General features: G+C 35.5%; 3 protein-coding genes across 3 annotated transcripts; 1 reads left to right on the plus strand and 2 right to left on the minus strand.

The window, feature by feature from the left end:
- Positions 1-669: 669 nt before the first annotated feature.
- Positions 670-14125, minus strand: LOC110373342 (N-acetylgalactosaminyltransferase 7). Its single transcript, XM_021330603.3, has 6 exons — positions 13815-14125; positions 10292-10451; positions 9313-9484; positions 5322-6258; positions 4799-4949; positions 670-4427 (listed from the first exon to the last, which is right to left on the minus strand). The coding sequence occupies exons 1-6, from the start codon at positions 14008-14010 to the stop codon at positions 4277-4279; spliced, it is 1767 nt and encodes a 588-aa protein (XP_021186278.2). The 5' UTR covers positions 14011-14125; the 3' UTR covers positions 670-4276.
- Positions 14126-14408: 283 nt separating this feature from the next.
- On the plus strand, positions 14409-20182 carry LOC110373356 (coiled-coil domain-containing protein 150). The gene is made up of 9 exons (XM_049840557.2): positions 14409-14591; positions 14724-14872; positions 15416-15676; positions 16012-16104; positions 17628-17809; positions 18189-18389; positions 18916-19095; positions 19503-19665; positions 19964-20182. The coding sequence occupies exons 1-9, from the start codon at positions 14576-14578 to the stop codon at positions 20048-20050; spliced, it is 1332 nt and encodes a 443-aa protein (XP_049696514.2). The 5' UTR covers positions 14409-14575; the 3' UTR covers positions 20051-20182.
- LOC110373355 (lysozyme) lies at positions 20179-21961 on the minus strand. The gene is made up of 3 exons (XM_049840569.2): positions 21776-21961; positions 21281-21439; positions 20179-20846 (listed from the first exon to the last, which is right to left on the minus strand). Exons 1-3 carry the CDS (start codon positions 21909-21911, stop codon positions 20713-20715), a joined length of 429 nt encoding a protein of 142 aa, XP_049696526.1. The 5' UTR covers positions 21912-21961; the 3' UTR covers positions 20179-20712.
- Positions 21962-24556: the final 2595 nt, after the last annotated feature.

A 24556-nucleotide genomic window follows, 5' to 3' on the forward strand; every position in this document is an offset into this window, starting at 1 on the left:
TGTCCAGCAGTGGACTGCGATAGGCTGATGATGATGATGAGAGAACAAAATAGTTTAGTACCTCTTTGTACAATTAAGCATCGAAATTGTGGTATTGAGATCCACTTAACCTTGGGGGGCATTTATTTAGGCTGGATTGCATATCCACATATACGATCATGATGTAATCACATTAAAGTCCCGGGATTCAGCTGCATACATACACACAGGCCCATTTAGAATCCACTCCGGTTAATCACTTTACGTAAAGCAGCCTTCATACTGCTTGTGAAGTTATTGTGCGAGATACTTATAAAGAGTTTATCGGAGCCAATGAGGAATGAGAATAGCGAGGCCAAGGGCCGAGTCACACCAAAATGGCAGCGGCCTCCAGACCCCGCGCGCCTGGTATCTTCTTGTGTTATGTAGTTAAAGTTTTAAATTATTGCACACTGAAGGTGCTCGCCGCGTCGCTGTCATGCCGGTGTGACTCGGCCCTGTGTCCACACTCATTCCAAATTCGAGAGTAGTATGGAGGCTGATTAATTTGTAGACGTATGTGTCAAATAAATCCGTAGTTTTGCAGTTCCGTTAACTGCGGTTTAATACTTACTATTGCAATGCAGTAAAATTTGTGACTCCCAGAATAATACCAACACAAAGAGATAAAGACTCAAAATGAAACTCACATTAACAATAAATAATAATTTATTTAACACTACATTGGAAAATATATAAAACTGTCAAGTTGTTTAATCACAGTAATTTTGCAAACTGTTAAAATCTCATAAGGTCCCGGGAACATAAAAATGGGTTTAAAGATACATTACAATCACAATATATTAGTATAAACTTTACACACATTGACATGGCAACACCACCGTCCACCATTCTGTTAAATGTTACCCAAAATAAAAAGAAAAATAATTATTTTATACCCTTATTGCGTTCCTGGGAACGATTTAAAAACCTATGTACAAGTTTAAATGAAAATAGTAAAATAAATGATAGTTCATATAAAAATGCCGTATATACATAATGGTTATGAATTTGATAACTACAAAATTTGCATTTTGCTTTGTAAAAGGATAGCGCAACTCAAATGGTATACCCATAATTTTTTAGTTCAAATTCTGTTTTATAGTTGAATTTAATGTTGAGATCAAAATATTAGTTAGCAAACATTTTTAGAAGTTCTGTTTTAAAATTTTGGCATAGATCATCTATATTTTAATAATTTCCATAAAAATTAGGGATGTAAAATCAGTCGATATAAGAGAAATTGCTTCTTGGATATGACCTGACACTAGTAAATTCATAATCTCTTTTATTAAACTTATTCTAAGAGCATAAGAAAATATATAGGACTACCTTCATTCCGTGGTTTCACCTGTGTCCCGGGTGAACTACTCGCATCTACGTGTTCCAAATATCAATTAATTTCATTCAGCTATTAAAGCATGAATTAGAACAACCACATTCACATTTATAACTGAATAGAAGATATGAAAAAAAGCATAGTTAATGAGTAACTAAATGCAGTGTTTTCATATTTGAAATGATCTAAGTACATGAAGGCCTTATATAGTAAGTAAAACTTATGTTTAGTGAAAAAATATACTTTTTTTTACAATAAAAGGTTTACAGATTAATATTATTATGTATATTTATGATAATTTCGTATTGTGCATTTTGTTGCATTCTTATTTGCCAGCCAAATCGCTTACTTCAAAGAGTTACCGACTTCGTCCAATAACACAAACAAATATATGAATGCTTTGAGAAAATATATAACGCTAATCATATAATATAATATAAACTTTTGTTGTTTTTGCGACAGATTAGTACTGAGGCCCGAGTTCACCGACAACATTTACATAAACCTCAGTTTTCTTAAAACTTCTAATGTTCACATTCAATTTTAAAAGTCTGCAATTGTTTTTAAGAAAAACGGACGTCTATGTTGACAGACATTAAGGCTGCTTTCAGATGACAAGCGCACAAGTTGTAAAATCACTATTACATACATTTTATTCAGGCTGTACACATGCTAACGTGGGTTAGGCGTTATAAAATGTATGTAGTTGTAAACGCGCGTTGTGGGATTGTCATCTGAACCTAGCCTAAACTACCTCTGTACAACCGGTACCTACGGTATGATTCATACAGAAATTGGCTGAAAATTGGACTGTGATTATCGCTGTTATTATTTATATATTCTAGGTTTTTGTCATAGAATTCGAGATTCTGTATTAAATGCCTGGAGAGCGTATAGCTTTTTATTAATACATAGGTAAACGGGAGTTCTTAGATTTTAACTCGAGACAGATAAGTCTTTATAATTATTTATTTACCTAGCAACATAATACGTTAGTACTGTATCAATGATTCATTTTCGGTTACCTATACTAATGTTATTTATCAAAAGGCATGTAAGGTTTATTTTTGAAGTAGGTAATTATGATATTTACCTGTCCTAAATTGAGCATTTGACCAAAATCTTCGAAAAAGTTTTTACATATTTATTTTAACAGGAATGTTTAACTATTGTTAAGTACATAAAAAAAAAAAACAATAAATGTGTGACCATTAAGAAGATGCATAGACAACAATATTACATTTTTTTATTGCATGGCGTGACAAATCGAACATGCTCGGGAAATCAGTCTTTATTATATTTTATGAAAATTATTCACATACATATATACCCAGAAAATTCAGATTATACATGTAGCGTATCTGGATTATTTATTTTTATTTCCCGTGTTAGTGTGAATCGTACAAAATTTACGCATATCGAATATTACTAGCATTGCTAAACAATTGAACCACATTGGGCGACATTGTCTTACGTGTAATGGCATAATTTGTTAGAACGCGGATTGTGACGTCACTGAATCGATTTTAGGAAATAGGTACAGAAGTTTGACGTGACAACGTCTTATAAATTGGTTTGCCGGGTGACACTTCAAGAAACTGCGTTACGCTCCGCTCACGTTATGCGCTCACAATGAGAGCGAGTGAGAGGCACGCGTCCCTTCCACTCGGGCATGGTTAGCCCGCCTAAGAGCGAGAGAGACAGACATAAAAAGTGAAAGGCACGCGTCCCTTCCACTCGAGCACAGTTAGCCCGCCTAAGAGCGAGAGAGACTCAAATTCGTTGTCACGTAAAACTTTCGCCCGTATACCGACTTTACAGGCAACCAATTTTTAGAAAGTCTTTCTTTGGTTCGCTTTGCGCATACTAGCTTTCGCACCTTATTGAATCTATGTACAAAGCCATTTCGAGACATAACATTTCGAAAACTAAAATGGTTTTATTATGAGAAGACAGCTACTTAACTCCTATTAGAGGAGAATCGGAATCTTAGCACACTGTTTACTCGTGTTAAGCTTATACAACCATAGAGAAGTGTTACACTTGAATTGTCTATGATTGCATAAGCTTAGTGTTGCCTTGAATTCCAATATAGCAAAGCCTCCATGGTCGTATAATAAGTCTACATAATGTAGTATTTTTGGTAAAAGTATGCGCGCAAGCGAAGTTGTCATACCTACTATGAATTGAAGTAATTTAGGACATGATTAATATGATTGATAGAATCATAAGAAATTTATTATGGCTAGGAAGACTTCTAACCCTCTGATCAATGAATTTGGAAGCCCATAGTTACAATGCCCAATTATACAAATACACTGTTAATAACGAATCCGATTATACCGTAGTAGAAATACTACAATACAAAAACCAAAATATTAAGTTTTAAACATTAAAAAGTTCGGATACTTAAACATAATAAGTGACACAACACGAATTTCCAAGTAGACACTCTAAAGTTTATCGCATTTTGGATACAGGGGATAGTGGGCAAATTTGTAATTACTACATACTGCATATATACATATGTGAAATGATAGACATGTAGTGAAAATTAAAAAAGCTTTCTTTAACTTCGCTACTAAACAATTACAACCAATACTAGATCAGTAAAGATTTTCCTGGTTTTCTTAAGAAATATTGCAATCAAGAGGTAAACATAAGAACTTTACTTAATTTCTACACTAAGATAAAATATTAAATCATGCAAAAAACTGACAATGGCATAATATAACTCAATTTTCTTTTCCAATACACATCTATCATTTCACAGAAAAAAAAAAAACTATATAAACCAATTTCTTTCATTAAAAACACCCCACACACAATCCCCCCACTTTCCCCTTCAAACGATTCAGACACGTCACATCGGTCCTTAACGAAATTGAACTAAATCGAAGCTTAGTACCTAAGTTAGTCTCACCAGTTCGGCTTGGACTGTTTAATGGTCCACTGTTGGTATGTGTTGTTGGGATCGCAGGGTGCTAAACCAAGTTGCCGGGAGTGCGGCTGAAGGGTTAAACAGTAACCGTGTAAGCGATGGATGAGATGGTGACGGGCCTCGTCGTAACTGGAATAGGTTGTTGAAAATTAATTAATATGTGGTAAAGTAATGTGGAGGAAAATTATTGATAATGCTGCTTTATGGTTTAATTACAGAACATGTTATTTTATAATTAATTACGGTATTATACGGTAGTTTAGAGTAATTTCAAAATTCAAAAATTCTTACTTTTACAATGTCTTATTCGAAAGATATAGACCCAGTAATTTAAAGGTCATACTAAAAACGCAGACTTCAGAATTCCTCATAAGTACTTCCTAACGAAACAGTTGTTTGCATAAACGTCTCTCGAGGTATCTCAGGATTTAATAGGCCGATTCGAAAAATTCTTTCAGAGTTAGAGTGCCCATTTATCAAGGAAGGTTAAACACACTTACCTCCAAGGTCCATCAACAGTGCCAAGCCTGCAGAAGGCCTGTTTCACACTGTCCACATCAGCTTCTACACAGCGCTCTCCAACGCCAAGCTGACCGGCCTCATTCAGCCTGAATAGTTGGCTGTTACTAGACCCGTGACATGAGGCCGTGCCTGGAATAGCAGGGATTACAAAATGAATAATGGTTAGGTGATTTTTATTAATTTGGAAATAAATTCCATAAGAGAGTCTCAAAACGACCACCACTTATTGTAGTTTTATAATTAAACACGGTACCCTAAACCTTGAAAGGACATGAAATGTGCTGTCATTACACTTTTTTCACCAAAACGTAACCAGTTAAAGCAATATAGGGCTCTCCTATTTGTAGTATATATCGTATTGTCATAATTGGACCAAGAGTAGCACACCAAAACTACAATAGTAATTAGTATTAAATAGAGCCAAATAGATGAACGATTTTATTACATACGCAATTTCAAGATGTCATAGGTATTTTAAAGATAAAGAAAACAATGGCATACCTATATAAGCTGGAGCTCCTTTGCCCATAGTGTCAAGACAAACACTAGTCGCCTTGTTCCACACCATACCCCAATGTATATTCTTGGGTAATTTCGGGAACTTGTCATATACGTCATAAGCGACATTCTGCATAAACCAGCCGAAACTCTTACACTTCAACCGTTCCTTTAAAGCCAGCTGTTCGCTTATATCTCCCATGTCTAAGAAACGAGCCATAGGTTCCCTAGTATAGAAGTACTCCTTATGCTCCTCATCAAACCAGGTTTCTATAACTCTCTTATAGTTTATTGTAATAAGAGAACCTTTTCTGTTCTTCGCAAGGTTTCCAAACGAGTAAGGCATGAACGCGCGGTACACATGCCCTACTCTAGAACATGGGACCCATTCAATACTACCACCACACTGCCAGATTTTGAAGCTCAGCTCAAAGTTTTCGCCTCCCCACACAAGTAGACCAGGATCGTAAGCCCCGATTTCGAGGAAATATCTCCTATTTATGGCGAAAAGACCACCTGCGTGTGTTGGACTCTTATAAGGCTCGGATTTGTGTTTGTGAAGATTTGCTTCTCTATCAGGTACTTCATTTTCTTTGTAAAGCATGCCCCATTCGAAGATACCTCTGTAGTTCATACCGTGTTGGTACACAGGCCTATATTCAAACGTTCTGTGGTCTACGCCATCTATAACTGGTACGGTCATGATTCTATAGTCCCTGTAAATGGGGGCTAGAAGGGGAGGTAGCCAGTTAATGTTCACTTCGCAATGAGCGTCAAGGAAAACTATGACGTCACCAGTCGCCTCTTGCGCTCCCCTCGACCGAGTCCGAATGAGACCTTCGCGTTGATGATTCCTTATCAGACGAACTTTCCCCTTCCATCTTTTGATGTAGTTGTCTAGGTTTGACTTTAAGTTCTCTTTGTCTGAGAAATCGTCTACCTGTAGAATAAACAAAAAAAAAAAGCATTTTATTATTGTGAATGGATGATGGAGGATCATGTCTACTTTCGTAGATGGCTGATATAAAGTGACATGAGAAATCATAATAACTTTCGAACATCTTAACCATGAGCAGTAACAGTTTGTATACAATTTATTTGGTATTGAGAAAACAACATTATTTTGTACTCATGATATAATTTTACACAACAAACCTATCGTTAACAACAGTATCAGGTTTTGCAAAAGAACCGCGCTTGATTTCCGTCCCGTTTCACGTGACAATAGCGGCCGCGTCAACAATGATGGGTGCATCATAATAATAGTTTGTTACTAAAGCCACTAAATATGTTTTCCGTTATTTTCTACACAATGTCTGTCAGTCAAGGGCAATTCATGTATGATATTGCGTAGTCATTTCAGATTTAAGGTACAATTGTTTTGGTATTGGATTGGTAATTGGTGAGATCGCAAAGGACGTAATGCAAATTAAGTTAATTAACAGCACCATTCTTTGACATCATTTTATATTTGACCCAATTTCCGTTTTTAACTAACCTTAGATTGTTTTAATAGACAAGAAGATTCGTTCTTCCAGATTAGTACATTATGAAAGTAGGATATCTTTTTCACATAGGTATTTTTCACCTACCCATAACAATCCTATTTCATTTAACATCAATTAGTGACTAACGGAACTCTATTATCGCTATGCAATTAGTGCCTAATTTTATCGATAGTGATTTACATAATACGACGATTACAATCACACAGTTAATGCGGTTAAGAACCGTAACTTGTCGATAACAGGAGTAACTGACTAGTTAGCGTCCATTTGCTAACTAACTTTAGTTAGAATCGTTAACATCAAAATTTGGTTGACAATACTTGGATGTACCTACCTACTGAAATCTTCTCCTTATAATAATTATACATAATTGGTTTTCAATTAAAATAGAAAAGCGAAAAATAGCCAAAATCTTTGCACCGATTTAGAAGTCGGTGTCTCGATGTTTCTGCTGTGTTTATTTTAGTATTCACATTCCAAAAAAAATATTTATTTATCGTTTATTTCAGGCTTGAATGCATATCAATATAAACAATACTATATTTACAAAACACAAATATTCAAATAAAATGGGCTCAGTTTAGGTCGAAAAGACGAATGAATGGCAGAAAGCCCCATTTATGTTCGACTCCAAACATAATCCATCGTACCACAAAAACTTTTAAACGTCTGTTGAACACTTGTTTGAAATAAGGTCGGTTTTGCAGCCACACATTTTTAGTAAGGCTGATTTAATTTAGGAAACCAGTAACTAAACGCCATAGCACGAGTATAACCATGTAGCACATAGCTAGTATTGCATACAGCATGTTGTAATTTTATCAGAATCGGCTTTTAGCTCAAGCGCGAGGTCCTACTATCGAAGTCGCCACCTCGTTTCACATGTTGTACAATCTATTACACGGTGTTCGAGTTTTCCACGCTAATTTTCACAGTGTTAAACATAGATGAGTTGATTTGGCGAAAATCGATTTTCGTGTATTGTGTGCAAAGGATTGGAGAATTCAGGCTATTGAACTCAAAAGGTAATGGAGTTATCGGGGGTCACCTTAAAGCCGTAAGGACTCTCTTTTTGGGAGATAAGAACTCGTCAAAGGACTTCGGATAGAGTGGAAGGAAGTGTCAGATTCCAACATATCTTTTTCTAGAGTCGTTTGTATTTCAGAGCCAGCGTGATTATCTCGATCGATTTTACAGCTCATACTATAATTTAACAATTAAAAAGTTATCCCAGTCATAAAAATACAGCATTGTAATGTGGATTCTATTCAGAGAACATACTGGAGAAAGTTCAATGAATAGTGCTCATATAATAAACGATAACCGAGTTGATTGATTGATAAACCGTTTGTGCAATGTTTTATTTTCTAAGTTTACGTGTGCCGTGATTTTATTAGATTTTCAGAAGATGTTGTGTTATCGCGCGCTATGCTCCAGCGACAGTTCGTACTCAATCATGAAATTGTTCTAATAGTGTGATTGTTCAAATATCAAATGCTAGAAATATTACCTGTTGCCTTGGTTTCAGACTGAAAATAATTCCGAGACAAAAAAAAATATAGAGCATGTTTTTTGGGTATAGTACTTAGCAAAGTGACAATACGCATTCAAGTGTGTTCAGAAGTACTAAGAACTTCAGATACCACTTTCCTGATAAGTTGTTTGATAAAACATGAGTAGTGATTTAACTGTAATCACAATACCGATTTAGATAATCTTTTAATAGTATAGAAATACTCGAGGAAAATCCTGACGGAAGCGGATTTAGTAATTGTCACTTATTGATTGTTGGGATATACCTAATTATATTTATAACCGATTAGTCTTTCTTTATAACGACGTCAAAAATCATCAAATGACCCCTCCCGCTATGGGTTAGCAGCGGTGAGGGAGTGTCAGACTCTTACTGAATAAAAACCGTCGTGTTCCGTCGTAGGCCTTTTATGTTCCAGTGCTGCGGTAACTCTATATCGAACAAACCCGCAGTAACCGATTAGTCTGTGTTTAAAACAAGTCCTTTTCGCTAGTAGTTGGCACTAGGTTCTACACAAAAGCAGGCTTTATGGCCATTAGATAATCATGCAAATCGTGTGCCAATTTGCCGGCAAGCTAGCCAAAATTAACGGTAAATGTAAAGTTCTATGTGAAATGCATTCTAGGTAGGAAACTAAGGTTTCTTTTTGTGCTATAGTTACAAAAAAAGTTCTACATTTGTATCCATGAGCATCCTCTTGCCTTTATCTTATAACACGACGGTTTTTAGACAGTATGAGTCTGACACTCCCTCACCACTGCTAACCCACAGCGGAAGGGGTCATTTGATGATTTTTGGCGTCGTTAAAAAAAAGACTATCTATAGCAGTAATATCATAGTATGTGTAGTATATGTAATGGAAGAAAACATGTTGGACCGACACCGAATATATGCCGGATGATGATGTGTATGTAATATAATTACTGTTTGTTGCAACAAACAAATGACTTACCAAAACAATTTCGTGCAGCACATTGGGTGGCGACCGGTCGATGACGGAATGCACAGTTCTCATGAGTACAGAAAACCCTTCGTTGTGGAAGACTATGATGACAGACGTGCTTGGTAGTTCCACTGGGTAATGCCAGAACTTGCACTCTTCTAACCGAGTGTCGGGTATGGACCTGGTGACAAGAATGTAAGAAGGTTTTATGCTGGTGCACTATAAAAGTCCGGTTAAGCAGAGCACGGCCTACTAGGCTGAACTGCAAGATGCCATACCAAAAAAATGTGCATTGTAATTGTACTGCGCAGCTAACTGATCTCTTTAGATAGAACAGCCTCCGCCGACAATCGGCCTGGACCCCATTGTGGTATGAGTTTCTATCTTGTGTTTTAGTTATTGAAGATGAAAGACGAATAAGAAGCTGTATTGTATAGAGCAAAATGGTTAAGGTTTGATTTGATACTTTTTGATCATGATGCTTTTTGTACAAAGTTAATTTTCTACATCAGAAAAATCTATAAGTTCTGGTTACGATCTCTAACTGAATCTGTATTGTTTTAGACGTATTTTTTGCTCGACAGTCGGAATGTCGAAATGTACGACAGTAGGATATAGCAATTACACAATAAGCTAGGTTTTACTCACAAATATGTGAACTATTGTCGAAACGTGTATAGCATGGATTGTTATGCTTTTGTTTTACATAGAAATCGTCGGCAATGGGCGATAGCATTTTCATAGTTTCGGCAACAGAATAAATTGTGGACTTTTAATAGTCCGTAAAATCTGGAATTGTTATTTTTTGACCCCGTTACTTCGATACTCAAAACCAGATCTAAGTTTCCGTATTATCGTCAACACCTTAGGTGTCCATTGGACATTACGTTCTCAGAATGAAAATTTCGAAAAAGATTTTTTGATCCTCTAAGGAGTCGATAATCGATAATATCCTGAAATATTAAAATCTAGAAAGTGCAAAGCTCACCTGTTCATAGCGATGTCATTAGAAGCGGCAATGTTCATGCCGTATTCACTTTCAGACTCTGCTATATCATTGGCCCTGTCTTGTGGCATGTGGTAAGGCTTCCCTTCCTCACCAGGGCCTTTTACAGTCCTTAAATCCCGGGGCTCAAAGTTACCCAACTCTGTAACAAAGATACGCACTTATAAGTTTAAAGTTAGACCTAGATATAATCATCAGCACAAATCTTGAGCGCTGAAGGTCAGCGCTGAAGCGCACCTGCGCAGAATTAATTTATTGGGTTCCTTTTGTGGCATGAAGTGAGGCGCGGGGGCGGGCTAAAGCTGTGATTGGCCCGCAGCGCATCACGTCATGGCCGTCACTCGGGATTGGTTCTTTGCTAATAACGTCAGCGCTCAAGATTCGTGCCGATGATTCTAGGTACTAATGTTATAAATGCGAGAGTTTGTAAGAATGTGTGTATGTTTTTTGTTATTTCAAGCTAAAACTTGTGAATGGATTTTGATGAAACTTGACAGACAACTAATCTGCCTTTTCCCAATTATGATGGTGTCAGTTTCCAGTCTAACCAGTGCAGCCAGTGCTTTTTTGATGAAAATTGGCAGTGATATATTTCATGTATTAGGATAGCATATAGGCTACTTTTTATCAAAGTACGACAAGTATTTTCCCTCAGGTTTCGGGTGAAAACATTTGCAAGCCCGTGTTTGACTATTTATAGAATTACAAAGGTTGTTGGGGCGAACTGAAAATTGAGAAAAAAAAGCTTTTTACTGCAAAAAATAACTAGTAGAGTAATGATGATTGTAGTGCTGATACATTACGATTTAACAAAATTCTATGCATAGATTTTTTAATAGGTACATAATATTAACTACCATAGTATTTGTTCTACAAAATACCGATACTATGCTAACGACAATATTACACAAAGATAAGTAATTTATTCTAGTGTTAGCTTATATTTAGCAGAACTGGTTTTGCTGTTGAATATGAATGGTCAGTTTTATACTAAAATAGTCGCAAGTTTTAGGTGAATTAATTGACATTATTTAGAACTTGTAGGTAAATATTGCCCAAAAGTCCTGTTTTTCCCCCTTTTTTACGTGCAATGCATATTTAACATTTGGTAATAGTAATTGCTTTTTCTTCTAATTGTAGAATACGTCTAGTTATTATTTGAATGCCGTTTTGTTAGTGGAAGTGTAGATTTTAACCAACCGAGATCAAAATTCTATCTATTACTTGCGGCACGGTAACTTCCGAACATTTTCGTATCCCTTGCAAGTGGCCTACAGTACAATTCTACATACAGTTAAGCCAATACGTTATCAACTATATAGGTATTTGAAGAGAAAGTTTCACTCGACCTTTTACTAAGACGGGCCATTTCAAAACGAAGGGATAACTATTTCGAAAGCCAATATCTATAGTGTATTTTACACCTGAAATATTATAACAAGTCATTTAATTTTGGCTTACTTTGCTATGGCAATGTAAGGGATAATAAAAGCCTAGATTCTCGAAAACTGGGATATTCAACTGTGGGGAAATATGAAAAAAAATCCTACAGAGAGAGACACTATTATTTTTACTAAATACTGAACTTTAAATAAAAAAATATGGGTCTAAGTACTGATGATAAGCCTTTTAGCGACTCTAAGGCAAGATCATAAAAGGTCGTATTACTGAACCTTTTCTAAATTGGGGCCACATAAATATACTTCGATGACCATTTAAATATCCAACATAAGCAGTTCGTATAACATCTGGAATAACGAAAATACCATTTTAATGAAAGGTGTAAGAATAAGAATAAGAGAATAAGAATCTTTATTTGCAGAGACACTTCTCAATTTTCTTTATTTGTAATTGATTGAATCACGTTTAGATTGACATTTGCGCCTACTTTTCTCCATAAGACCAAATTTTTGGAACCGTGCAACTAGTGTGACGTTTCAGGCCCTGCAAAGGCCTAAATAAAATAGTTCATTTATTTGGTCATTTATTTATTTATTTAATACTTTATGCACAAGTTTGTACAATGGCGGACTTAACGCCTTAGGCGTTTTCTCCCAGTCTACCTTTGGGTGATGGAGAAATAGCAGTGGTAGGTGCAAATTTTTTTGAAACACAAAAATCATCATCATTCACAATATTCCATAATTCCAAGAAAATCATCTTCAAAGCAAACAAATCAAAGCCAGCTTGATATCCACGATTCATTCATTCAATGGTGCCATTCAAATTCACAATGTTTGTCATAAACTACTACTGTGTCATCAAATTCTTTGTGAAAGAATAATTTACGAGCTATAAATACCTACTATGCTGAAAACCGCATCAACATTGGTTCAGTCAAAAGTGAGATAATCACGCACAAAAAAACCTGCTTTTTTGAAATCAGTTGAAAAACACTGTATCTATACTAATATTATAAAGCTGAAGAGTTTGTTTGTTTGCTTGAATGCGCTAATCTCAAGAACTACTGGTCCGATTTGAAAAATTCTTTCAGTATTAGATAGCCCATTTATCGAGGAAGGCTATAGGCTACTTTTTATCCCATTACGAGAAGTAGTTCCCATGGGTTTCGGGTGAAACCGCTGGCAGAAGCTAGTTGTAAATATGGTACCATACAACATTATTGTGGTTGGAACGTGGCTATGTACCAAGAAAATAATTGGATCACATTCTGTGGTTGCATGTCTTAAACGGTCTGGTATGGCATTGTGATCTGTGAGATTATTCGAAAGCTAGTAAATCCTTACTTACGCGAAAGTTTGTCTGTCAGAATTTTTAAATTTAAATATAATTTGGTACACAGATAGTCTAGCTAGAGCCTGCGAGAGGACATTGGATACTTTATATGCAATAAAAGAATCTTTATCTTTTAATTGGAATGTGTGAAGTAGTTACCTTTGGAAGCTTCTTTTCATATATAAATAGGAATTGTTATAAGTATTAGAAACTAGGTTTTACAGTAGTATTTTTTTTTAAGTAGATAAGTCTTTTCACAGTGTAATGACCTCATTAAAGTATTGGTAGTGATCTAATTATCTGATGGTGATAAATGTACATAGAACCAAAGAGGTAGTAATTGATTTTGTTACTAAAAATGAAAGATAACAATCTAAGATTATGTTCCAAGAATAAGTGATAATGATACTACAAAATAATATTAATTTTCATACAGAATTAAATTAGTGTATTAACTAAGTACATAAATGAACAGTTACGATTGCTTATGTACTTTCATGACACGATATAGAATAATTACCTATTAAATTACAATGGAAAGCAAACATAAAAACAAAGGGTACGCTACAATAGTTTTCATCACACCAGCTGTGAATATACCAATACATAGCAACAATACAGCCTACAAAACACAAATACTGACGTAACAAAAACACGCCGAGGCCTGAGGGAATGACACGCCGGGCACACTGTAGGCCACATAACAGTACTTACTCTTAACACTCATTAACAACAAAAACAGTGCAAATAACTCAAAGAAATGCCTTACCTGTTTTTAAAACCGGGTAAACATCACGGTGGGACACAAAAGAAGCTTCGGAGTCCAAACTTAATGCAACGCCGCCGGATTCTAAAGCTACGTTCTCTTCCGACCATTTGTGAAGGGCGAACAATAAAACTAATAGGATCGCGCATGCTGCTCCCATACGGATAATCCGACCCCGTCTCACATTAGTGATCCTCATTTTTGTTATTAGTATTTGTACATAACAATTTTAATTTAAAGAAAAAATATATATTTTTCGACGTGCTGAGAAATCGTCGACGATCGACTCGCGGGTGACGTTTATGTGACAAATTGACAACGTCAACATATTGCGTTCCGTAATACAAAGAAAAATATAAAATCATGTGTTTCGAAATATTGTGATGATATTAATTGTAGTTTATAACAGATGTTATAATTTCTTAGAGTGAAATTTAAATAAATAATTTAAATATGCTACTTACACAATTTATACATTCTCTGGTACGATAATAATAATTTTCACGCACGGTAGTATTTTCGAACGAAAAATTCAACACAAGTCAGTTCGTTGATTCCGGCGTTTCATTGGTTGACGAATTTGTTTGTTTGTACGTCATTTTGAATTTGAATGAAATTGTACGTTGTTGTTTGTGTTTCGTGAACTTGACGAATAATAACAGAAATTGAAAAATAACGAGAGAAAATACTCTGAAAATCTTGTTACAATTACAGTATTTAGTTAAATATTATTGTTGGGATAAAGATAAATCAATCAAATCACAATGGAAAGAGAAAAGGGTAAGTTTGATAAACTTTGGATTAGTTTTAGTATTTACTTAGCTAATTTACAAAAACTCATAAATAACTTTACATTATTAAAAGAATACAAAAACGAATATAGATTTAAATTAATATTTGTTAACATTTCAGTACAAGAAACATTCGTAAACAACTGGAATGTGCTTTTTGCGAATACTTTCACCCTCACGGTAGAAGATCTGAAGAGGCCTCATAAGATGATGGAGGCTATGTTTCAAGTGTTCGATAGGCTCGGGATTGACAGAAGTGCTGTACTTGCGGTAAGTATCAAAATTCATGTTAATAAATCCTTTTTGTTGGCTGAAGAAGAGCAAATGGCTTAGGTATTAAGGTATATGTTTGAACTCCAACCTGCCAAAAAATCTTGAATCTCTATTAGGTAATTTTTGTTAGTTCAGTATTCGTTTCCGGTGTATTCTACCACAAATACACATATCAAATGACACCAATTTAACATGTCTTCTGCAACTTGAAACTGAAATTTTTGTAATCCACTACCTCTGTGTTTCAGACCAAATGGTCCGTCATCCACTGACCAACTGCATTAAGCATCGCTTGACCTTGCGTTCTATTCAAGGCGGTACATACATGCTCCTCTTACATAACATCATCATCATCCTCCGAGCCTTTTTCCCAACTATGTTGGTGTCGGCTTCCAGTCTAACTGGATGTAGCTGAGTACCAGTGCTTTAGAAGGAGTGACTGCCCTATCTGACCTCCTCAACCCAATACCCCTAGGTTAGACTGGTGTCAGACTACTCCTCTTACATAAAAATGGTCCATAAATCTTATACAATTTGCAGCCACCGCCGGAAGAGGAACGTAACGAGAACACCATTTACTACTGGGACCTTCTTCCCGTCATCAACGTAACTAGAGTCTGCAACCACTTGCTGTACTTGAAGCCTCGGGACGGAGGCATCGGTATCATGCACATTCTGCAACCAACAGCAACTGCGTCACATCCTATATTGCTCCTACTGTTTAACCTGGTGGTCTTCAATAACGCACAACTGAGGAATATATCGCCTTACGAAGAGGAACTTTTTGCTAAGACTGATCAGGTATTTTAATTTTTTTTTTCATATTAAGCTCTTTTGATGGTATCTACTCACTATTAAAAATTCAAAAGCATTTTGAGAAAGTGACTTCATATACGAAGACTTTTTGTTTAATTGTATTTTGATTTGATACTTGTTAAATTCAAAATAGTGTGATAATAGTCTATATTTATTTAATTAAAATACTTCTTGCATAAACAGTACAATGGCGGACTTAACCTAGTCTACCTTTGGGTGGGTCTATACATTCCAAAAATTATAATTCAAATTTTTTAATGATATTGGTATAGCTATGAAACTTTTAGTTTCTTTAAATAAAATAATACTCTTGCTTACAGGTAAAAGCTCTGGAAGAAAAGAAGAATGCACTCCTGGAGATGTTAAATGAACAAGCTAAGGAAAAGGGCAAACGCGCTGGACGCTTGGAAAAGGTACAAATAAAAAAAAAAAACTGAAACTTAGTGATATTTGGATGTTTGTTCCTGAAAGAAGTCCTGTCTTAGCTGTCAGGGCTGTAATATAGCATATACCTCAGTATAACAAAATGCAAATTTTTATCCTGGTTCAGGAAGTACTTTCCTCGGGAAGTGTGACACTGCTGGCAGTAGATAATAAAACTAAAAAGATCAGTTTTTTTTTATGTCTGTTAAACTGTTTCTGAGTAATACAAAAGTTGGTATGGATTCTTTTTAACCCCCGACGCAAAAACGACGGGGTGTTATAAGTTTGACGTGTCTGTGTGTGTGTGTGTGTGTGTGTGTATGTGGCATCGTAGCTCCCAAACGGATGATCCGATTGTAATGCGGTTTTTTTTGTTTAAAAGGTATGTCAGTCGGGAGTGTTCTTAGCTATGTTTGGCGGAAATCGGTTCAGGTCTTCAAGGTCATCAGCTCGTTTGCTAGATGTGATAGGAATGTTACACGCTCAGTTTACTTGCAAGTATATGTGGGATCTGAAATTTGAACCACTAATGTCTTTTGGAACCACTGAGCTGGTCTGCTGTTAGGTCACGAAGGTAGGAGACGTAACCCTGAACTGCCTTTTAGTAAACCCATCGAGTTTGGGCTCGTTGAATTTGTCTTGACGAGTTCTCTTCATGTTTCTGATTGACGAGAACCTGATGCTGGAAATGGGATGTGGCGGATGAAACCCTGGAATGCCGGAATGAAACGGATAAACCGATTTATATTTTTGCTGAAAATCTAGAATGTCCAAAGGTTAATCATTATTGCTTCTCGAAATCTCATATAGCGACCCCATCTTAAGATAAAATAAATTAAATGAAAGAAGGGAAAATTAAGGAGCTCCTTTAAAAAGCATGAAATAAAATTAAATTATAAATTTAAAAAAACCCCCGACCCAAAAAAGTACGCAATAATTATGACAAAAGGTTAAAAACGTTAAACTCTATAAAAAGCAAAAAATAACTTTTATCACTACTTAAACTAAATTTTGAAGTGTCGGGGGACCGCTTTTTACCTTCATAAATACTTACATAAATCAAATGATACCTACCTAATTACAACATTCGTTTAAAAAAAACACGTATCTAAAGTAATGAATTAGAGCGGTCCCCCGACACGACAAAATTTAGTTTAAGTAGTGATAAAAGTTATTTTTTGCTTTTTATAGAGTTTAACGTTTTTAACCTTTTGTCATAATTATTGCGTACTTTTTTGGGTCGGGGGTTTTTTTAAATTTATAATTTAATTTTATTTCATTGTAAATTAAATAGCATAATTTTTTTTATGCGAATGAAATGCACTCCCAAGCAAAAAAATGGAATCGCCCCATTGCGCTATACAATTACAACGATTGCCAATAATACAATATTTACTGTTAAATGTTTATGGTCTCGTTTGAAAGCTTAAAAATACTTTTAGCTTTAAATTAAGTGTAGAAACAAGTTTATTCATTTTCAATAAGTAAGTATACAATAAGTTTTTAATTCCAGCTAGACCATGACATAAAGCAGTTCGACGAGGAACTGAAACAGGAGAAGGAGGTTCATGATGAAGAGAGGCAGGAGTTAGAGGCTATACTGAAGGAGACGCGACAGACTGAAATGTTGTTGGAACAGAAAAAGACTCATAGAGATGCTCTCGTTGCTGAGGTGGCGAGGAGGAAGGCTTTGAGGTAAGAAGTTATTTATTTTTATTTTATTAGAAAAGTATGGAGTAAACTTAAAAATTAATTTCAATCCCACAAAACTGTAAAAGCAGTTGACTGTGTCAGTTAATCTGGTAAAATATAAAAATAGGTTATATGGGTATTTATTTAATAAGGGTTGAACCACATCTGGCAGCACGGAATGGCCTTTTTCTGTCGCCCATTCTCTTTCTGTCGAACTGCCATTGTATGTTAGAACTGCCATTTGCTAGACCGAGACAGAAAGCTAGTACCTAATTTTTTCAAATCGGACCATTCGTTCCTAAAATTACCGCGTTCTAGGAAAAAAAAACTCTTCAGCTTTATTATTTGCATTAATTATTAAATCTGTGTAAATCTCTTTCAGGGTGTACGACGCAGATGACATAAAAGCCCAAGCAGAACAAGCGACACAGAATCTTCAGGAGTTAGAAGAGAAGTTAGACTCTTTGCAGACCATACTGATGCAGAAAGAGAACAGTCTGAAAAACTTGCAGACTATAAAGCCTAACTTGGATACTGCTAACAATCTGCTGCATGAGATTATGAAGCTGTCTGATAGTTTGAAGTAAGTTTCAATTTTATTATTTACGCACATTTTTATTCTATTTACTATGTTTCAAATTTTTATTTTTACGTACGTGCTGTATTTTTTTCTGTGTGCTAATCGACATAGATTAACCAGTATATTAACGTATTTAATTTAATGTGATTAAGTACGACACACCCGATATAAGCTTCACTTGTAACTAGCATGTAAGAAAATCTTGGAATCTTATTTTGACCCACTTCCCGGTCTCCGATTATTCGAAATTTTAGTTCTGATGAAAATACATGACTAGCTAAGAAACGTCATTACAAATCCAATATGGCGGCCTCCCCAAGATGGCCGACTGGCTGTTACAAATCCAACTCCATGATATGGGTATCAAATGAAAGGGTTTGCTGACAGGAATATTATTAACACACTTATATTAGCTTCACTTGTAACTGTGTATGTAAGAAAATCTTGGAATCTTAATTTGACCCACTTCCTCTGAGTTCTGATGACAATACATGACTACTTTTTTGAACTATTTATTTTTTTCTAACAGGGATCTAGAATCAGGTGATCTAGACGCAGACAGCATGGAGGGCGAGCTAGATGTCCTACGTACTGAGCTGGGTGAGCTGCAAGCTCAGCTGTGCGAGCTGCAGACTGTACGCGACGAGGATGCGGTCAAGCGACAAATGGCAGCTCAAATTAGGCAGCAGGAACGGACTGTGGCGCAGAGGTTTGTTTTGAGATTTGTAGATTAAAAATATATATATATATTTTTGGTCCTATGGGACAGTAAGTCATGCAGCATGGGACACATTCACCACAAAGTATAAGATACACTCAAAAACTGCACTGATTTTCAAATGGTTTTCACCATATAGCAAAGTGATTCCCGTGGGAGCTTTTAGTATATCTATGCTATCAAACCTCTATATCACTCTAACTTTTGCAGTAAGAGAACCTGTATTTAGGTTATGTTCGCCTTTTTCTATATTTTTTATTTATTGGCAACTTTTTTCCCTTGCTACTTTATATAGTACTGAAAGTATTATTTATAAGTAGTATTCAAGACATGTTCACTATTTGGTCATTACTCTTACATTTCAAAAGTATTTTTTAACCATTTATTTAATTGAACAGCGCACTAAGAGAGGCAGAGGAGCAAGACAAGAAAATGCGCGAGCGATCCAAGAAGGCGCTACAACGTATTGAAGAGATCAAGGAACTCACTACACAGTATGAAGCGCAGAAAGTCGCCGGCTTCGAACAACTTGCCAATATCAAGAATAACTTCTGTCATGAGGTAAATAGAAGTTGGTTTTCATTATGTATGTTGAATCTTATGACATACATAGGTAAATAGCTAGTTTCATCCGCAGTTTTATGGAACTGCTCACCGCAGTTTTGGGTAAAAGGCAGCAGAATTTTGTTATTTTGATACTCAAACTTTGAAGTATCAAAAAAAAACATTCAGCCGTTTGGGCGTGAAGAAGTAACAAACGCACAGACACTTACCACATTTTGACTTTTTAATATTAGTGTGTGAAAGAGTAAATTCCTCATTCATATAAATAATGTACAAAAATAAACATTATTTTCAGTTGAAAACTATGGATGAATTGCTGCTGAAGAAAGTAATGGAAGCTGAGAAAAAACTTGAGGAGAAACTGCGAAATCGACATGTTTGAACTCCTGCGCCTACAGAATCTTCTAGAAATAAGGTTTTCTTCTTTAATTTAGTTTACTACATACCTATATATTGTATTTACCTACTTAGTTTCATCTACTTTATGCGATAAGAAATAAAACATCAAAGTGTATAAAAATGTATTTATTTTAATGTATAATAATCGGTTTTATAATATCCGTGAAAATATGTATTCGGTACAGTCTGTTTTGATTTGCATTTGGAATTAAGTAGAAATTGGTTTGAACTATTAAATGCAGTTATTATAGTAGTTATTAATACACAAAATAGTAATTTATACACGAGAGAACAGAGAGCAAAATTTCTCTTATTTGACTTCAAGAAAGTCAAAATTGGAAGTCGAAGTTTTTATACAAATCGTCAATTTCGATGTACTTTTCCTTCAATATACTTTGAAATCTAGCGTTACTACAACAAGGCCCAGCTTCACTGATAACCAATAAAGTGTTATTAGTTATCATCTAGTTAATGCTATCTGCCAGATAAAGTCTGCTTATAACTTCTGCTAGATCTGAGACTGGTGAAACGAAAAGTTATAGATTATCAGTCAGTTAACTTCCCGATAGGATATCAGAGACCGATGAAACTGGCCATAAAACTTATAAACTTAATAAAATATCTTTGGTATATTATAATACATGTTTAGCAGTTGCTAAGATCAGGCAGCGTCTTGCCCTTGCAGTGGTTCTTCCATCCGTACCACGCTTCAAACTTGTGGCGCTTGTAGATCTTTTTGGCGCAAGTCGAGGCTTTGGTAATGTCGTCTAGAAGCATTTCTGAAAGGAAATAATTCATGGTTATTTATATGTATAGTTGGGGTGTTTGTTCTGCTCTTCCCAATGACAATATGTAATTTAAACCCTGAAAACCTGGCCGATTTACAACAGACTTGAGCGGGGACAGACTAAATTTACATATGTGTATTTGGGATCAGCATATTAATCAGATTATACAGTATTTCAATATCTTTGGCAATTTTTATGGTCAGAAAGGAGATAGAAAATTGACACCATTCTTACCATTGAGATGCCTAGGTAACTTGATTAAAGAGGTCAGATAGGTAGTCGCACTAAAACACTGGAACAGCTGCATCTGGTCAGATTGGAAGCTGATCCCATAATAGTTGGGAAAAGCCTTGGCGAATGATAAGTGGATGAAATATCAACCATAACACCTTAAACTTAAGGTATATTTTCGTATATTTACTCACCAGCACAAGTAACATTGCAGTCCTTCCCAGGAGTACTGGTGTTGCTACACCAATACTTATCGTTGATCTGGTACAGGCCGTAGTCTCGGGAGCCGTTCTTGTTCACTCTGCCCACTTTGTCTGTCTTCCTGCCGCTCTCATTTTCTATCAGGCATACCCCTGGAGAAGAAAGGAGGTTCAGTTTTGGTACCAGGTTCACAAGAATTAAGAAAAACAGGAGATTTTTCGTATAGACACGAGTGCGATTTTGTGTGAAAATAGACTGAATTATGAAGGAACATAAAAGTTGAGATATGCTGACTGTGTTTTGTGAAAGCTTCTAAAATCTACGAAAGGATGTCGATTCGATTAAGTGAGTGCTAAAATAGGCCAATGGGGAATTATATTTTATAGATTTTTAAATTTTGTAGGCCAATGTAGCAACCTGGTAAAAATAAACATGAGCAAGAAGAAAAAAAGCAAAAACAACTTAAATAATTAAATAGGTTTACTTACAATCCCTCATCTTATCCTCCGGGAACCCTTGCCTCCTCAACTCATGTACCAGCTCGCATCTTGTCGCGAAATATTTTGCATCGCAATGCAACACGACCGTCGCAAGCGCAACCACGAACAAAGTTAACTTCTGCATGTTTCCTAGTTCACACAACTTGTTCGTACGAACACTGGATACTGAATGAGGAAGATCCAGCCCGCTGTATTTATATAAGTCTCAATTGTGCGTGTGTGTGTGTGTGTGTATGTAAATGGTCTGGGAACAGGGGATTCCTCTTTATCAGTGTAAAAACACGGGGTCATCAAGTTGGTTTGTTGCGAAGTCGTTTTGTAAATATTGTGGCCTAGGTATTGAAAATGAGATAAATGTTACAAAAAATATTGCAGTTAAGAAATACATAATGGTATGTATAACTGTGCATTAAAAACTTTTCTGTGTTATATCTTTAGGTAATGCTCTTGCTATTTACCTACATGAATTTTTTTTAGACGTTATGTAGGTACATAATTGAAAGGGTTGTGACTATATTTCAGGTATTAGGCCATATGACCGGAACAACCGAACTAAAATTATTATTCTGCCAGTGAAAGCCGAATGAATAATAAAAATATAAAAATATAATAAAAATATAAAAATGAATTGTTGTTCGTTAGTCTTACTAAAACTCGAGAATGGCCGAACCGATTTGGCTCATTTTGGTTTTAAAATGTTTGTAGAGGGCCAGGGAAGGTTTAAACGATAACGAAGTTCGCGCGATCAGCTAGTCTAAATATAAAATCCACTCAAAAAAATCTTATGCAGAATAGAAAGAAAGCTAAATGACACTGTCTACAAAACAATGTGTGAAAATATCAATCTAAGTAGATAACTGGCTTGTGATATTGTTATCTTGCAATACCTATTTTTGCTATTAAATGTTAACATTGTCGCATTGTAAGTAAATGAGTAAGTTAATAATCATAGTTAAGTAAACGATTTCTGGAGTCATCAAACGATAACACTGGATTGATTAATCGCAATGAATCGTATTGCAATATAAGCTTATCAAAGTGTGAAATGCTCTATTCTGCAATTTCTCTACTCTGTCTGTAAGAATATGCTCTAATCCCAATTTTATTTTGGGGTTGGCGGAGAATGTCTTCTTCTTCCTCCCATTGTATCTGACCTCATCTCCTAAGTTATATTTCCAGCCATGTCGTTTTTCACACAATACTTCCATCCTTTTTTGGTCGTCTTCTTTCCGCACATAGATCCACGTTTATGCTCAAAATCTCATCTCGTGTCCATATTTTCATAGCAAATAAACCTTTTTTTAATTTTCAAGAACAGTCAAATAAGCAGTAATTAAGTGTAAATCATAATGACGTGTTTTGAGAGACTCTTGAACAGTCGGCCGTTGAGTCGTATAACTTAAGGACCTGGCTCAGAATTTGGACATCTTTGATACGGCACGCATTCTAAGGGATTTGTCTCGTAGCTTCTACCCTCTTACCATTAGGTACCGGTGGTTTGTAGGTACATAAATATGTTAAAAGTCTTTTAATTTATTTTTCTAATAGTTATTTCCACCGGCGGTATCACCCGCGTCCCGACATAAGTGCTTCCATTAGCCGGATGGTGACAAAAACTCCTATGTCCTTCTCCCGGGTCCAGCCATTCTTGAGTTATAAAATATGTAACTAACACGACTTTCTTTTAATATATATTTAATCAAAGTAAATAGGTACCTAATGATTGTGGCGTGGTCTACAAATAAAGTAAGTGGTAGGAAAAATAAAAACATTATTTGCAATAACATGATTCTAACCACAGTATACCTAAATAAAATTATACTGCCTATGTTTATTTTATTTGTACAAATATTACTTCAACATTAAAATTGTGGTTAAACTCAGTTATCAGTGGTGTTGTTACAACTTTGTTATTGTTTACAGGAAAAGACAACTGAATTAGGAACTAAACATAAGCAGCTTTATTGAAAAGTACCTATAATTTTTTTGCTGCTTCTACTCGTTCATTGAAAAGTAAAAACTGTCTCTTTTGGTAGATTGGTAAAATGAAAAAAAAAATGCAGATAAAATCATAGTTATTTAGATATTTATTCTCGTCCTTATTTTTCCTTCGACAGCCTATCAATTAAATCTTTCAACTTGTTTCATATCACAGGATAAAAAACCTGAAAAGCAACACCTACCTACGTTATCATCTTTTAATTTAACCATTAGACCAGTAGCTAATAGAATAAAATTAAGATATAGGTAAACTAGTTTATGCTAGTTTGTAAGGCTATCGACACTCTATATTTAGGGCAGTCAAGCACTTCCACTCAGGTTTATTATACTTAAGTATACCAATCGAGTTTCAAGTTGCGAGTAAAACGTGATCATGAGATTAACAAGCATAGTTTGTCTGTACGGGGAGTTCCCTCAGCCGACTAATGGTGAAGTCAGACTAGCGTTATAAGTGCGCTATATCTTGCGTTTTAAAATGCTTGACTAGTGTATCTTCGGACGATTTTCCTACATGTTAATTAGCTAGAGCCTGTAATATAGGCTAGCGACGACTAGCGGCTAGCTTGAGTTTTTCAGCACTATCAGAAAGAAGAAAGAAAGAAAAATTATTTATTGACATACACATAGGAATAAGAAATATAAAAGTAACAAAAAGTTGTGCCAAATAGGTCTAGTTCAGCATTATGCCAGACAGCTAGTGTCTGACGCTGGTTTTCAACATATCACATCAATGGATTTTTCACTCGATTTTTTATGCGCGACACATTC

Source organism: Helicoverpa armigera, chromosome 13 (genome assembly GCF_030705265.1).
Source record: "Helicoverpa armigera isolate CAAS_96S chromosome 13, ASM3070526v1, whole genome shotgun sequence".
NCBI lineage: Eukaryota > Metazoa > Arthropoda > Insecta > Lepidoptera > Noctuidae > Helicoverpa > Helicoverpa armigera.